We start from the raw sequence: 17,655 nt of genomic DNA on the forward strand, positions 1-17,655 counted from the left end.
TTCTTTGATTATGAGATAGAAAAGGAATTGGCAAGGGCAAGGTCCGATCGGAAATAGGATAAATAATGGAAAAAGTCCCTCTCCGATAATAGGACTTGAAGGCTTTAGCTATGCGAGCCTGCCACTACGCTCCTTTGTTACAGAATTAATGGTCAGAAACTTGCCTTACTTAATCTCTTTCGAGATAAAGGTTCTTACAGAGGTGAAGGCACCCATCTCACATAAAATAGTTAGAAAGCTCGCGCTCCATTAAGTGTATAGATTGAGATCCAGTAGAAGTGGGAGTGCCGCAAGGCTCTTGAGTTAAATGATGCTCAGGATTGAGTAAGTAGTCTTATTGGCATTCGAAATGGAGTCTGTCAATGGGTCTTCAATTTTAGGGCTTAAATGTTTATGGGTAAATGATATTTGGCTTGATTTATGCTTTAAATATTGAATTGGTGGTTGCAAACACTGATTTGTGCCTTTTTGACCTAAGCTCTTCTTGAGGAAGAGAGACTAAGTCTAGGAAATTCAGGCCAACAAGGAATTGGGGTGCATTCAAGAGATTAATAGTCCCAATTAAAGGGTTAAACAAGATAGTAATACCCGACTCGAGCCAATTATTCTTGAATAGTTTGAACACCCAATTGGGCTTGAGAAAGCCAATTAGGGCAAAGTCACTCAAACTACCAAGAGGTATAGAGTGAGTAGTTACGTGCAATGGCTATATCATGATCCCTATTATAACAAGTTTGCCCTAAGTTTTAGATCTCGTTAGATACTCACCTAGGTGTAAGTCACTTCCCTAGTACATTTAGACCAATTAAGAAAACCTTACAAAAACATCATACTTAGCTTATTTTCCTGCATCATTAGCATTAAAGTAGAATAGTAAACAAACAAAGAATGATTGGAAGTGCAATTAAGAACATTGCACATTGCTAGATTAGATAGGAACCCAATTCCAAACATATCTTAGCTCTCTGTGGATTCGATCCCGACCTTTCAGGTAAAAGTTTCATCGACCGCTCTTGCCACTCTATAGTGGTATAGGGTTGGAGCCGATCACTTTTTGGCGCCGTTGCCGGGAAGCTAAACGGTTTTGGCTATCTATCTGACTAGTTTTGTGTCTTGTTTTGCTTTCCTTCTATGTTACTAACTCTTGTGTGTCATCACTTCAGGTACAAAATGGCAAACAATGATCCTCTTGGAAATGTTCTCCCAGGGGAGGAGGTAGATGATAATGGTGAAGATAATGTGCCTCTAGTACTTCAAGGTCAAAGAAGAGGCCGCCAGGCTAATGACAATGTTCTAGACCCTCCCCCACCTTCTCCAAGAGTCGCTCCTCAGGTGCTTCCAAATGAAGGATACGCAAGTGCAATTCTCCCACCCCGGATCTTGGTGGGCAATTTCCAAATTACAAATGTGATGTTGACTTTATTGGATCATCGAGGGTATTTCATAGGCGCCCTGCATCAGAATGCATATAAACATCTTAAAGGCTTTGTGGATACCTTCTAGGGAAGCAAACAGACCAATGTGTTAGAGGATGCATTGAGATTGAGATTATTCCCTTTTTCACTTAGAGGGAAAGCTTGATTGGCTCGAAAGGCTTCCCAACCATTCCATCACTGCGTGGGATGAGTTGGCAGACAAGTTTATAGCAAAGTTTTCTCGCCAGGGCATATGGCGACTTTGAGAGATGAGATTTTATCTTTCAAACGGGAACCTAATGAACCACTTCATGAGATCTAGGAGAGATATCGGACAATGGTGAAAGAGTGCCCGAACAATGACATGACCGAAGAAATGATCCACCAGACATTCTACCATGGCATTAACACGACCAATCAGTGTGTAGTGAACCAACTAGCAGGGGGAAATTTTATGAATACACCTTATGCTAAGGCGTGTGAGATATTGGATGATATGGCAGATACTTCCTCAGCTTGGCAAAGTCGATCTAATGTGCCATGGGGTGATCCTACTGTCATTCACCTACATAAAGAGCTCCACGGCCATGGCCAGGCAATAACAAAGTTAACTACAACAGTGAACCAATTGGCAAAAGCTCAATTGCAACAAGTTCAAGCGCCGAGACAAGTAAATGCTATGGAAGGTGTCAACATGTTAGTCAACAAGAGGGCGACAAAGAGGTTAACAAGGTCAAGGTATTCCGAATCAATATGAGCAGGGTAGTGGTGGTTTCAACCAAGATAATGGGTATGATGAGCAAAGTGAAGAAGTGTATACGTGAACAATTATCAAGGACAAAGGGGCAATGCTCCTAACTAACCAACAACAGTGGAGATCCCAAGGAAATTGGGGGAATCAAAACCAACAAAGAAATAGCAACTTGGGGGAACAACAATCAGAATTGGGGCAATCAGAAAAACCAGGGCAACTGAAGTGGCAACAATAACAATTGGGGAGGAAAAAATAACCAAGGCTGCTGGAGTAATGGCAATCAAGGGAATCGGGGGCAAGGCTTTCAAAGACATCCGATGTATCAACAACCAAATAACCCATCTCCATTTTCATCCCAGGGTCCTAGCTCGTCAAATAATGAGATGGGGAGGATCGAGATGATGTTTGAACAAATGATGAAAATGAACGCCGACTCTGATGCCCAGTTGGCATCCCACAATACTTCAATCCGAAACTTGGAGGTTCAACATGGCCAGATTTTGTAATCTTTGAATACTCGCCATAAGGGAGCTTTACCTAGTGATATGGTAGTAAACCCAAAGGTTGGGAACAATACCGGGCATGCAATAGTGGTGATCACAAGAAGCAGTCGAGGTGGTGATGTGAATACCTCCAAGAAAAAAGGAGTTGTGAGTGATAAGGTCGAATTGCAAGATGATGATGTTCCTATAGTTGGTGAGCAAGAGAGTGAAGAGAATTTGAATGTGGAAGTGTGAATTGATATTCATGATAATGAGGTGGAGACTCAAAATGACGTGAACCCGTCTAGGGAACACGTAATAGACAATAGCAAAAACGGTAGTTCCCAAGGCTAAGGCTCCCTTTCCAAGGCCTCCTCCACCTTACCCTCAAAGACTTGCGAAGAAAAATAATGAAAACCAATTTAAGAATTTTATTGAGATGATGAAAAGCTTGTCGATCAATGTTCCTTTAGTGGAAGCTCTTAAGCGAATGCCGGGTTACGCCAAGTTCATGAAAGATTTGGTGACTAAAAAGAGATCAATGGATTGTGAGACCATCAAAATAACTCATCAAGTCAGTGAAATTGTGCACTCGATGGCTTCAAAGCTTGAAGATCCCGGCACTTTCACCATTCCATGTACCATTGGGAGTACGGATTTTGCATAGGCATTGTGTGATTTGGGAGAAAGTATCAATTTGATGCCTTACTCCGTGTTCAAAACTTTGGGTATTGGTCAACCGAGAGCTACTTCAATGAGATTGTTTGTGACTTTATGATTCTGGACTGCGAGGTCGACTATGAGGTGCCGATAATATTGGGAAGATCTTTTCTTGCAATAGGGAAGGCATTGATTGATGTGGAAGTAGGGGAACTCACCTTTCGGGTAGGTGACGAAAAAGTTATCTTTCATGTGTGCAAATCAATGAGGCAGCCGAATAGTACTAAAGTGTGCTCTTTTGTGGATCTTGTCACGGAGTTGATAGTTGATGATACTAGGGCCATGATCAATGTGGAGGATCCTTTGGTAGCAGCATTGTTGAACCTTGATGTGAATGATGATGAAAGTCGGGTGGAGTGTGTCAATGCTTTGCACGGAATGGGCTCTTATTCTTATGAGCCCCGTAATCTCTTTTTGGATATTGAGAATAGAAAATCTCTGCCTACAAAGCCCTCAATTGAGGAACCTCCTATTTTTGAGTTCAAGTCTTTGCCCTCACACCTCAGGTATGAATTCTTGGGCCCTAGTTCAACTTTACCTGTTATTGTTTCTTCTTATCTTACTAACGTGCAGGTAGATGCAACACTAGAGGTGCTCCAAAGAAGGAAGCAGGCAATTGGATGGACTCTAGTTGATATTTGGGAAATAAGCCCTGCCTTTTGCATGCACAAGATTATACTCGAAGATGATGTCAAGCCCTCAGTGGAGCATCAAAGGAGGTTGACGAGGCTATGTAAGAGGTTGTCAAAAAGGAGGGGTTGTGTACCCCATCTCGGATAGTTCTTGGACTTCACCGGTGTAATGTGTGATGAAGAAGGGTGGTATGACTGTGGTTACCAATGAGCAAAATGAGTTGATTCCCTCCGAGACTGTCACCGGATGGAGGGTGTGCATGGACTACCGCAAGATGAATAGAGTGACTCGCAAGGATCATTTTCCATTACCCATTCTTGACCAGATGCTAGATAAACTTGTTAGGCGTGCCTTCTACTACTTTCTGGATTTGTAGTTAGGTTACAACCAGATTTTGATGACTCCAGAAGATCAGGAGAAAACCACCTTCATATGTCTGTATGGCACCTTTGCATTTTCTATGATGCCACTTGGTTTGTGTAATGCACTGGCCACCATCAAGTGGTGTATGGTGTCTATATTTACCGACATGGTGGAGGAATTCTTGGAAGCGTTCATGGATGATTTCAATGTTGTGGGTGACTCCTTTGATGAGTGTTTGAAGAATCTTGACAAGGTATTAGCCTAGTGTAAAGAGACAAATCTTGTCCTTAACTGGGAAAAATGCCACTTTATGGTCGAGGAGGGCATTGTCCTCGGCCATATGATCTCAAAGAATGGTATAGAGGTGGACAAGGCTAATATTGAAGTAATTTCAAAGCTTGCTCCTCCTACATCAGTCAAGGGGGTTAGGAATTTTCTTGGGCATGCGAGGTTCTACCAAAGATTCATCAAAGACTTCTAAGGTAGTGAATCCTTTGTGCAAGTTATTGGAAAAGGATGCCAAGTTCGTGTTTAATAATGAATGCATGAAAGCTTTTTAACTTCTCAAGTACAAATTGAGAACCACTCCCATTATTACCGCACCCAATTGGAGCTTACCTTTTGAGCTCATGTGTGATGCAAGTGATGTTGCGGTAGGAGCGTTCTTAGGTCAAAGAGTAAACAAGATGTTTCACCCGATATATTATGCAAGCAAAATGATGAATAATGCTCAAGTGAATTACACAGTGACGAAAAAAGAGTTGCTAGCAATTGTGTTTGCAATAGAGAAGTTTAGGCCTTATCTCATGGGTGCCAAGGTGATAGTTCATACTGACCATGCAGCACTCTGCTTGACAAAGAAGGATTATAAGGCTCGGTTGATGAGATGGGTTCTATTGCTTCAAGAGTTTGACCTTGAGATTGTTGATCCAAACGGGAGTGAAAACCAAGTGGCGGACGACTTTTCTCGCTTGTAAGAGGAGGGGAGACCTCGTGATGGCCTCGAAATCAATGATTTATTCCTTGATGAGCAACTACTCTTTGTACCTGTGAATAACATGCCTTGGTTCGCGGATGTTGCTAACTTTCTCGTGACCGGTTTTGTTCAGCGTGAGCTCTTCTAACCAAAGGAAGAATCTTAAACATGATAGCTTAGACTACTACTGGGATGAGCCTTATTTATTTAAAATTTGTAATGATGGTGTGATCCAGAGTGTGTTCCGGAAGAGGAGCAAATGAGTAATCTGGATGCATATCATTCCTCTCCCTACGGTGGTCATCATGGTGGGGCGAGGACATCTTCAAAGGTGCTTAGCTGTTGTTTTTATTGGCCTACATTGTACAAGGATGCGGGTGAGCTTTTGAAGAGAGGTGATGAGTGTCAAAAAGCAGGTGGAATTTTAATGAAGCATGAAAGGTCGTGGCTTTACCCAACAACGAGGCTCGGAGTATGGTTGCTTTTCTCAAGAAGAATATCTTTACTTGGTTAGCACTCCTAGAGCGATCATCAGTGATGGGGGTTCTCATTTATGCAATAAGGCATTTGACACTTTCCTTGCAAATTATGGTGTCAATCACAAGGTTTCAACCCCTTACCATCCTCAGGCTAGTGGGCAAGTTGAGGTCTCCAACAGGGAGATTAAGAGCATATTGTCAAAGAATGTCAATGCAAATAGGACTGACTGGTCAAAGAAACTGGATGATGCTTTGTGGGCTTACAGGACTACATACAAGACTCCGATTGGTATATCTCTGTACCGGTAAGTGTTTGGAAATCTTGCCATCTCCCGGTTGAGTTAGAGCACAAGGCCATGTGGGCTTTGAGAAAGTTAAATCTTGATTGGGATGTTGCAGCAAATCTTCCGGTGGAGCAACTCAATGAGCTTGATGAGTTCTGGTTTCAAGCCTATTCCAGCTCATCCTTATATAAGGACAAGATGAAGTATTTACATGACAAGCATGCTCGTAGTAAGGAATTCAAGGAAGGTGACTTGGTTCTCTAATTCAACTCCGAGTTACGACTGTTCCCGGGAAAGCTCAAGTCAAAATGGAGTGGACCTTTTGAGGTGGTGCTTGTAACTCCGTTTGGTGCTCTCGATTTGAAAAAAAATGGTAAAATCTTCAGAGTTAATGGGCACAGAGTGGAGCATTATCTTGGAAAGTTTGATGACATCCACGTGGTGCAATGTTCTATCTCAAATGATTGATGGTAACCTACATCGTGTCGCAACGTTAAATCAAGCGCTTCTTGGGAGGCAACCCATGTGTTTTTATTCTTTTTGATTTTCTTCTTAGTGTAGGCTTTGTTTTGAACTAACTGGTTGTGAGATGTGTGTAGGAATGTTTGATGCAGTACAGGACTAAGCTGAAAAAATTATGCAATAGTTTGAAGTTGGACCGCTGACAGCGCTCTATTTTCTGCGGTCAGTGGTAGCCTTATCGTAGAGGCGTAATTTGGTGGCGAACGCGGGATTAAAAAGTCCAAAATGAGACTTCTCTGAAGTTTCATCCGCATCCGTGGTGCTATTTTTCGCTGAGAGCAGTACTTTTCCGCGGCCGCATAGCATTTTCTGCTCTCAGCAGTTGTTTCAATCAAGCACGCCTTCTGTTCGTCGACAGCGTGGACCGTGGTGATTTTCTGCGGTCGCGCTAGGTATGTTTTGTGGGTCCCAGGCTATTTTCTATAAATAGGAGTTTAGGAAGCCTTTTACCCTTTTCCCTCATTTGGCATTCAAACTAAAATTGTAATTGTTCATCCATGCCCTAATCTCCACAAACACAAGAATTAAAGTCCATTTTTCATCACACATTATACGTGGTAATTTCACTCCTTCATTATTCTCTAATTTTGTACTTGTTTTTCTTTTATATGTTAGTTTTTACTTCTTCTTCTTTTCTTTTAATTTTGACCTAGGGTTGATTAGTATTAATTAAATTAGGCTTAAAATAGTTAGGATTTATTAATGAATACCTAGTGGGGTTAGCAATGTAGATGATATTGCTAAATGCAGGAAAATTTGAAACCCTAGGTTGACTCAGGCCGATTTTGAATTTCACGGCAACTTAAGTTTTTCCACGGTCAGCGTTTATATCTAAGTTTGGAAATCTTGATGACCACGGTCAGTGGTGACAAATTCTCCTGACATCGGTCAAACTACCGTGGCCGCTATTCTTTTCTCACAGTCAACGCTGATTAGGTTTAGAGAAGCAAATAATAAGGTTACGCAGTAGCGGTTATTTTTCCGTGGACAGCGGTGCAACCTTCGCGGCCGCGCCCAATTTTCTGCGCTCAGTGGTACCATAGAATCAGAGGGTGGGTAGTCTGATTCCCACATCTCCATGGCCGTGATGCATTTTCCACAGTCAGCGGTGCTCATTCCGCGGCCGCGCTTCATTATCCGTTGTTAGCGGTCTACAACGTTTTCCAGCAATGTCAATTGTTCTTTTGCTTTTCTTCACTGCTTCTTCTAGCACCAGTACTAACAATTTTCTACTGATTATGTTTGCAGACAATGGTTAAATCTAGAGGTGGCAGTGAGAAACAAAAGGGGAAAGCGGAGTCCTCCCGGGGTAGGGGACGAGGACAAATTAAGTTAACCCTAGCAATACGGAAATGAATTGGGCAAATGAGGAAGACCATTAGAAATGCAAACAGAGCTGCATCCCACTCAGACGGAAGTGACTATGTCCCCTCCTGGGAGGCCTCAAAGGGTGACTCAGTTCCCACAACTATTCCAAACTTCCCAGGGAGATTTCATTTGACTGATGAGCCTACACCCCCAGCCCATCCTACTTCTCATGCTTCTTCTAAGTTGTCTGATGGCTCAGTAGAGAGTAGTGAGTCCTCAGCTTCAGCCGCACCCACAACTTCATCACCGGCACAAGATCTCATAGATGTAGATGCCGAGGTACCAGATGATAGCAGAAGGGGTGATACCTAGATCGGAGGTATGGAAAGGATAAGAAACCTGGAGGTGTGGAAATAGAGGTTTCTCAGTGAGCTTGCATATCACAAGTTCAGGGAATGGTGGCCTCAAAAGTAACTCATACATGAGCGTCAGTTCATAGAGCGGGATCTTCTACCTCACAACCTCAATATGAAGCAGCACTTCAATGAAAGAGTGGGGTGGGGATATTTCACCAGCAAGGTGCCAGATTTTAATGAGCACCTAGTCAAGGAATTCTACGCCAATGCCTCCCACATAAAAAAAGGGTACATTTGTGACTAAGGTGCGGAACCTGAAGGTCAAATTTTATGGGAAGTCTCTAAATGATTATCTTGGGTTCAATGATGAAGATGAGTCGTTGTACTTTGAGAGGGTGGTGATGGATGAGGCGGACCGCCCATGGTTGGCATCACTACTGGCTCTCCCGGATACTACTCCTGCATGGTTGACAACAGGGATTCCTATCTTGAGGAACTGATAAGTTAGGATTTTAACATGTTTTGTGCCCATACTTGCCTATGCTTTGATCATATATTGTTACAAAATAGTCCTAAAAGGCTCACAAATTATGCTTGATTGCAGGTTTGATCGACAAAGTGACGAAATGTCAAAGATCGGCTCAAAAAGGAGTGAAACCTACTCAGGTAGCAAAGACCAAGAAATCTAAGGAAAGAAGGCCTAGTGCGGACCGCGCAAAGTTGAATGCAGTTGCACTAGGTGGTTCAGAGAGTTGGTAAACTAGGCTAGAGGAAATGCGGCTGCGGTACACATCTCGCGGTCCGTGGTGAAGGCTCTGTGGCCGCACTACTCTTTTGTGCGGTCCGCGGTCATGAGATTCAGAGAGATGAAAGTTTGCAAAGCCAATACCATGCGGTCCGCGGTAGTGATTGCGCGGGCCGCGCCAGTTCCCTCTGCGGCCGCGGTCCATTCTACGCGGTCCGCAGAGTCCAAGTTTAGAAAACAAAAGTCAAAGTCAAAGAGCCCAGTGCAGCCGCTGTCCATTTAGTGCGGCCCGCACTGACCCCGCAAGGGTATTTTTGTCTAGTTTTTCCAGCCTAGTATAAATAGAACATTTTACCATTTTTAGGTCATCTTTTGTATTCAGACGTGAGTTGCGCTCCTGAGAACGATACTTGTAGCCATTTTTGGCACTTTTGCTTTACATTTTTCGATAGATTCTTGTAGTTTAATTTTAGCAATTGATTAATATGTTTAGTTCTTCATCTATTTCTTCAATTTCTTTATCTAGCATGAGTAGCTAAACTCATTAGCTAGGGTTGTGGCTCAACCCTAGTGTGGGTAATTGATGGGAGTTGCCATCTAGTGTTAGATTGACTATGGGTGTTTGCTATTTGGGCTGATTTTATGTTTTAATCTAGAATTGGTGGTTGCAAACACTGATTCAAGCTTTGTGGGTTTAACTCTTCTTGAGAAAGAGAGTCTACGACCCCAAAATTGACCCAACAAGGAATTGGGATGGACTCATGAGAAATGATAGTCCCAATTAACGAGTTAAACCTCAAGAGAGTAATTACCCTACTTCAACCCTAGTTGCTTGGTCTAATTTGCCTACTGATTTGGTCTCGAGAGAGTCAATTGGGCAAAATCACTCTCTCTACCGAGAGGTGTGAGAGTGGGTAAAATTGTGCAACGGTTATAGCATAAGCCCCAATTATGTCAATCGAACCTTAGTAACATCTACCCGTCAATTAGCCACCTAGGTAGTGTCATGACCCTAGTTCCCTTCTTCCCATTAGATACAACTTAGCAATATTCTCGTAGCATAATTTAGTGTTAATCAATAGTTTTATAAAAATAGTTATAATTCAAAAACCCAAAAATGTTTGAAGTGACATTAGGAGTACAAACACATCTCTAGGCTAGACAGACAATCCAACTCTACTACTAGCTCCCTGAGGAAATCGATCCCGACCCTCATATCGGGTAAAAGCTATTGCGACCTGCTCTTCCTACTTTAGTGTAGCGTCGAGTTGTCAGCGATCACTTTTTGGCATCGTTGCCGTGGAGCTTACAGTGTTGACTATCTCTTTATTTAGTTTTGTGTTTTTCTTCTCTTTCCTTCTTGTTTACTAATTTTGTTTGTGTCGATCAATCAGGTACAAATGGCTCTTAATGCAAATACCCTCTCGGCAATGTGATAGCGGGGGAGGAGGTAGAGGATCTAGAACAAGATGATGTCTTATCTCAAGTTCCACGGAGAGGCCGAAATGCCAATGTAAATGCAAATGAGAACAACAATATTCCAGACCCTCCTCCGCCACCACCGAGAGTGGCTCCCAAAGTTTTACCAAATCAAGGATACGCCAGTGCTATTGTTCCTCCCCGAATCCGGGCGGGGAAATTTCAAATCACAAATGTTATGTTGACCTTGCTCGAGCAAAGAGGGTATTTCATGGGCGCCTCCGATCAAAATGCCTACAAGCACTTGAAGGGGTTCGTGGATACATGCTGGGGTAGCAAGCAGACAAACGTGTCCGAGGATGCATTGAGATTGAGGCTTTTCTCGTTCTCTCTTTTGGGTAAAGCATTGGATTGGTTAGAAAGGCTCCCCAATCATTCTATTACAACATGGGATGAATTGGCGGACAAATATATTGCCAAGTTCTTTTCTTCAAGTCATATGGTGGCTCTTCGGGATGAAATTCTAGCCTTCAAGCAAGAGCCAACGGAACCTTTGCACGAGATATGGGAAAGATATAGAACAATGGTGAAAGAGTGCCCTAATAATGACATGACCGAGGCTATGAATCAACAAACCTTTTATCGGGGCATCAACACCACGAATCAACGCATTGTGAACCAATTGGCCGGAGGGAACCTTATGAAACTTTCTTACCTCTTCGGCTTGGAAAAGCCGAGCAAATGTTCCCCAAGATGACCCCACGGTCATCCATTTGCACAAGGAATTGCATGATCATGGCCAAGCTATTGCCAAGCTTACAACAAATATGAATCAATTGGCAAAGGCACAATTGCAACAAGTCCAAAACCCGCGCCAAGTCAATGCAATGGAAGGTGTTTCTATGTTGAAAAGGAGGAAAATAGGACAACAACCTCAAAGTAATTGTGAACAATATGACAACAACAATGATGGTGGTGGTTATTCAAATGAGTGTTATGATGATCAAAGCGAAGAGGTCCAGTATGTCAATAACTACCAAGGGAATAAAGGAAACTCTCCGAATCAACAATGGCATCCCCAAGGAAATTGGGGCAATCAACAACAAGGAGGTGGTAATTGGAACAACAACAATCAAAACAACAATTGAGGCAATCAACAACAAGGAGGAAGTAATTGGAACAACAACAATCAAAATAACAATTAGAGTAATCAAGGTAACAATCAAGGCAATTGGAACGGGAACAACAATAATTGGAGCAACAACAACAATCAAGGAGGGTGAAACAATAGCGGGAACCAAGGCAACCGGGGGCAAGGCTTTCAAAGGCCCCCCATGTACCAACAACCGAACAATCCACCCCCCTTTCCTTCTCAAGGTCCGAGTTCTTTCGGGAGTGATATGGGGAGAATTGAGAACATGTTCGAGCAAATGATGAAAAAGAACCAAGATTCCGATGCGCAATTGGCTTCTCATAATACATCTATCTGGGACTTGGAGGTACAACTAGGGAAAATTTCTCAAGCTTTAAATACTCGTCCTAAGGGTGCTCTACCAAGTGATACGGTAGTGAACCCGAAGGGTGGGAATAACAACCATGTGATGGCGGTTACAACTAGGAGTGGAAGAGGCGGTGATGTGCATGCCTCGAGAGAAAAGCGAATTATGGAGGATGATGTTGAGCTACGAGATGATGATGTGCCTTTGATTGTTGATGATGTGGTTAATCAAAATGTGAACAATGATGTGCAGATTGATATTGATGATGAAGTCGAGGTAGAGACTCAAGATACCGTGAACCCATCTAGGGAAAACGTGGTTGACATGCCCGAGCCGGTTGTACCAAAGGCCAAGGCACCTTTGCCTAGGCAACCTCCACCTTATCCTCAATTGTTAGCAAAGCAAAAGAGTGACAATCAATTCAAAAAGTTCATTGACATGATGAAGAGCCTCACAATCAATGTGCCTTTGGTGGAGGCACTTGAGCAAATGCTGGGGTATGCTAAGTTCATGAAACATTTGGTAACAAAAAAGAGGTCGATGGAGTGTGAAACAATTAAAATGACTCATCAAGTAAGTGCCATAGTGCATTCAATTGCACCCAAGCTTGAGGATCCCGGAGCTTTTACTATCCCTTGTACTATCGGAAGTGCGGATTTTGCCAAGGCCCTTTGTGACTTGGGGGCTAGCATAAATTTGATGTCGTACTCGGTATTCAAGACTTTGGGAATTTGACAACCTCGACCTACCTCAATGAGACTTCAAATGGTGGATCGATCGATGAAGCGACCTTTGGGCATAATTGATGATGTACTTGTCTGGGTGGATAAGTTTATATTGTCGGTCGACTTTGTCATATTGGACTGTGAGGTGGACTTTGAAGTGCCGATTATTCTTGGTAGACCTTTCCTAGCTACGGGGAAGGCATTGGTTGATGTTGAAGTGGGTGAGTTGACTTTCCGAGTGGGGGATGACAAGGTGGTATTCCATGTTTGCAAATCAATGAGACAACCCAATAGCACAGAGGTGTGTTCATTTGTGGACATTGTCACAGCTGTGATAGTGGATGACACAAGTTACATTATCCATGTTAAAGATCCCCTTGAGGCCGTGCTTCTTAATATAGATGTCAATGATGATGCTAGTAGAGTGGAGTGCGTGAATGCATTGCATGGTATGGGTTCATATTCATATGATCCTAGGAAGCTATCTTTGGATCTTGAAAACCGCAAAACTCCACCAACAAAGCCATCGATTGAGGAGTCACCGGTGTTGGAGTTGAAGCCACTTCCTCCACACCTCAGGTATGAATTCTTGGGTTCAAATTCTACTTTACCTGTTATTCTTTATTCTTGCCTTACTAACATGCAGGTTGAGGCCACATTGGCGGTTCTTCAAAAGCAGAAAAGGGCAATTGAATGGACTCTAGCTGATATTCGGGGAATAAGCCCCACATTTTGCATGCACAAAATCATCTCGGAGGAGGAGGAAAAGCCTTCCTTGGAGCATCAAATAAGACTAATTGAGGAGATGCAAGAGGTGGTGAAGAAAGAGGTTATCAAGTGGCTAGATGCTGGGGTGGTTTATCCTATTTCTGATAATTCGTGGAATTTTCCAGTGCAACATGTGCCAAAGAAGGGTGGTATGACTGTGGTGACCAATGACAACAATGAGCTCATTCCCACTAGAACGGTCATCGGGTGGAGAGTTTGTATGGATTACCGGAAGCTGAACAAAGTGACTAGAAAAGATCATTTCTCATTGCCATTCCTTGACCAAATGCTTGATCGTCTTGAAGGCCGGGCTTTCTATTTCTTTCTGGATGGTTACTCGGAGTACAATCAAATTCTAATTGCCCCGAAGGACCAAGATAAGACCACTTTTACATGTCCTTATGGAACATTCCCTCTCTCTAGAATGCCATTTGGATTGTGTAATGCTCCGGCGACCTTCCAACGTTGCATGATGGCTATTTTCACCGACATGGTGGAGGATATCTTGGAGGTCTTCATGGATGATTTCAGCGTGGTTGGGGATACTTTTGAGGAGTGCTTGGTAAACTTGGATAGAGTGTTGTCCTGATGTGAAGACACTAACCTTGTTCTCAATTGGGAAAAGTGCCATTTTATGGTAGAAGAAGGTATAGTGTTGGGTCACAATATCTTGAAGCGGGGAATTGAAGTTGATAAGGCCAAGATTGAGGTTATTTCAAGGCTCCCTCCGCCTACTTCTGTCAAAGGGGTGAGGAGTTTCCTTGGGCACGCAAGTTTCTACCGGAGGTTCATAAAGGATTTTTCTAAAGTGGTACATCGGTTGTTCAAGTTGCTAGAGAAAGATGCAAAGTTCTTGTTCGATGAGAGTTGTATGCAAGCATTCGAGCTTCTTAAGCTCAAGTTGACTTCTACCCCCATCATTATCGCACCAAATTGGAGCTTTCCTTTTGAGCTCATGTGCGATGCTAGTAACGTTGCGGTTGGGGCTGTTTTGGGCCAAAAGATCAACAAAATGTTCCATCCGGTGTACTACGCAAGAAAGACCATTAATGAGGCTCAAAGGAACTACACAGTCACCGAGAAGGAGTTATTAGCTATTGTTTTTCCTATGGAAAAGTTCAAACCTTACCATATGGGGGCCAAAGTGATAGTGCATACCGACGATGCCGCCCTTAGGTATTTGATGACCAAGAAGGACTCAAAGGCAAGATTGATGAGATGGGTATTGCTTCTCCAAGAGTTTGATTTGGAAATTGTTGACCGAAAAGAGAGTGAGAATCGAGTGGCGGACCACTTGTATCGTTTGGAGGAGGAGGGAACGCCTTGTGACGGCCTTGAGATAAACGATGCATTTCCCGATGAGAAACTCCTTGTTGTGTCAATGAATGGAATGTCCTGGTTCGCCGATGTTGCAAATTATCTTGTTATCGGAATCATCCCGTGCGAGCTCTCTTCCAACCAAAGGAAGAAGCTCAAGCGAGATATCTTGGAATTTTTTTGGGACGAGCCATATTTGTTTAAGATTTGCACCGATGGTGTGATTTGACGATGTGTCCCGGAGGAGGAACAATTGGGTATTTTGGAGGCTTTCCATTCCTCTCACTATGGTGGCTATCATGGCGGGGAGAGAACGGCTTCTAAAGTGGTTAATTGTGGATTTTATTGGCCTACCTTGTTTAAAGATGCGGGTGATGTGGTCAAGAGATGTGATGAATGCCAAAGAGCCGGTGGAATTTCTAAAAGGGATGAGATGCCCCTCAATACAATTTTCGAAGTGGATATTTTTGATGTTTGGGGCATCGATTTCATGGGTCCTATTGTGTGCTCTTGTGGGAACACTTACATTCTCGTGGCGGTGGACTATGTCTCAAAGTGGGTTGAAGCCGTAGCTTTGCCCAAAAATGAAGCCCGAAGTGTTGTGGCATTTTTGAAAAAGAGTATCTTCACAAGGTTTGGCACTCCTCGTGCTATCATTAGTGATGGGGGGTCTCACTTTTGCAACAAGTCTTTCGACACGTTGATTTCTAAGTACGGTGTCAATCATAAAGTTTCGACCCCCTATCATCCTCAAGCTAGTGGCCAAGTGGAAGTCTCCAACAGAGAAATTAAGAGTATCTTGTCTAAAACTGTCAATGCTAATAGGACCGATTGGTCGAAAAAGTTGGATGACGCTCTTTGGGCTTATCGGATGGCTTACAAAACTCCAATTGGTATGTCTCCGTATTGGTTGGTGTTTGGGAAAGCTTGCCATCTTCCGATGGAATTAGAGCACAAGGCCATGTGGACTTTGAGGAAGTTGACCTTAGAATGGGATGTTGTGGCAAATCTTCGGGTTGAACAACTTAATGAGCTCGATGAGTTTAGATTTCATGCCTACTCCAGCTCGTCTTTGTACAAGGACAAAATGAAGTACTTTCACAACAAATATGCTCAAGGCAAGGAGTTCAAGGTTGGATATATGGTTCTCTTGTTCAATTCCCGGTTACGTCTATTTCCGGGTAAGCTCAAGTCAAAGTGGAGTGGGCCTTTTGAAGTTGTGTTCGTGACCCCATTTGGTGCTCTTGATCTAAGGAACAAGAATGGTGAAGTATTCAGAGTCAATGGACATCGGGTCAAGCATTATATTGGGAAATTTGATGATAGCCACGTGGTGGCACTTCTCCATCTAAAGTGATGTGAATGTAACATGTGTCGTGCCGCGACGTTAAATCAGGCGCTGCTTGGGAGGCAATCCATGTCTTTTTATTTTTGTTGTTTTCTGTGTTTTCTTGGTAGTGCAAGTTTGATTTTTGAGCTAACTGATTTTGAGAAGTTGCAGGTATTGAGTTGATGTAGTGCAAAATAGTTTGAAAAAAGTTGAACGGTCTCTAAAGTTTGCCAGTGCGGCCGCATTTCACTTTGTGCGGTCCACACTGGTGATGGTCAAAAGTGGTGCTCTCTGAAGTTTGCCACCACAACTGCATACCATTTAGTGCGGTCCGTGGTGGACCTTCGCAGCCACGGTCTGCAGAGGTTGCCTTCTCAAGCTTCAAGTGAAGAAACCCAGTGCGCTCCACAGTCGATTTTGTGTGGCCGTGCTGGTAGGTGAGGATGGGTCCCATTGCTTTTCTATAAATAGACCCCAAGGGTCACCCTTTACCCTTTTCGAACTCTTAACACTCAGAAGCCTAAAAGCACTGTTCACACTCTCATTTGATTGTAATTCTTGTTTGCATTGATTAGTTCCATTCCATATTCACAATCTGGTAACCTTTCATCCATATTTCATTGATTAATTTTATACTTGCCTTTTATTTTCATGCCCAGTATTCTTAGCTTCTTTTTCTTCTCGTAGTTTTATTTATTTATTTAACTGTTAGCATAGGGTAGTTTTAAATGCTGGGTTTGTGTGCTGAATATGCTTAGTCATTGGGCAATTGTGTAGGGACAAGTTAGGTGTAAAAATTGAACAAAAATAGCAAAAACTTAAACTCTAACTTAGTGCCTGTGCAAAATACTCTCCACGGCCTGCAGTCGCCTTTGTGCGGTCCACAGTGCCCTGACGCGGTGCGCATTGCCATTTTTCACGGACCGCAGTGCCCAAGTGACTGAAATTGAACCTATGCCCAGCGGGGCCGCATTTCACTTTATGCGGTCCGCGCTGGTCCACCGCGGTCGCGATGCTACTTTATGCGGGCCGTAGTGGTTGGATTCAGAGAGGTGGTGTTACAAACCTTACCTCAGTGCGGACTGTAGTCCGCGGTGCCCCCAGTGTGGCCGCACTCTTGTTTGTGCGGGCCACGGTGTACTGTTTCTACAACATGCTCTGTAGTTTGTAGCTTCTATTGTGCAATTCAATTTCCACATCTCTTTCACTGTCTGTGTTGATACTAACAAAGCTAGATATTTTTGCTTGCAGACAATGGTCAAACAAAGAGGCAAAGGCTCGAAACAACCCGGCCGAGGTGATTCCTCCCTGGGAGGGAAGCAAAGGATGGTAAAACTCACTCCCCGGGCTAGAAAAAACATAAAGAACATGAGGAAAGCAATCAAAGCGGCTGACAGAGCCATTGACAAATCGGGGAGTGAGTAAGAGCCTTCCCGGGAGATCTCTTCAGATTAAATCCCACTATACATCCCGTATCCAGAGATGTCCATACATAGAGACACTCTTCCCTCTTCCCCCGACGCTCAAGCTTCAATCAACATTTCTTCTGGGTCATCTGAG

The 17,655-nt window shown here is 43.3% G+C and overlaps 1 protein-coding gene across 1 annotated transcript; it reads left to right on the plus strand.

Moving 5' to 3' along the window:
* The first annotated feature begins 3,575 nt into the window (after positions 1-3,575).
* LOC138869220 (uncharacterized) lies at positions 3,576-7,984 on the plus strand. The gene is made up of 6 exons (XM_070146820.1): positions 3,576-4,133; positions 4,381-4,620; positions 4,937-5,340; positions 6,044-6,111; positions 6,222-6,361; positions 7,877-7,984. Exons 1-6 carry the CDS (start codon positions 3,576-3,578, stop codon positions 7,982-7,984), a joined length of 1,518 nt encoding a protein of 505 aa, XP_070002921.1.
* Positions 7,985-17,655: the final 9,671 nt, after the last annotated feature.

Source organism: Nicotiana sylvestris, chromosome 5 (genome assembly GCF_000393655.2).
Source record: "Nicotiana sylvestris chromosome 5, ASM39365v2, whole genome shotgun sequence".
Lineage (NCBI taxonomy): Eukaryota > Viridiplantae > Streptophyta > Magnoliopsida > Solanales > Solanaceae > Nicotiana > Nicotiana sylvestris.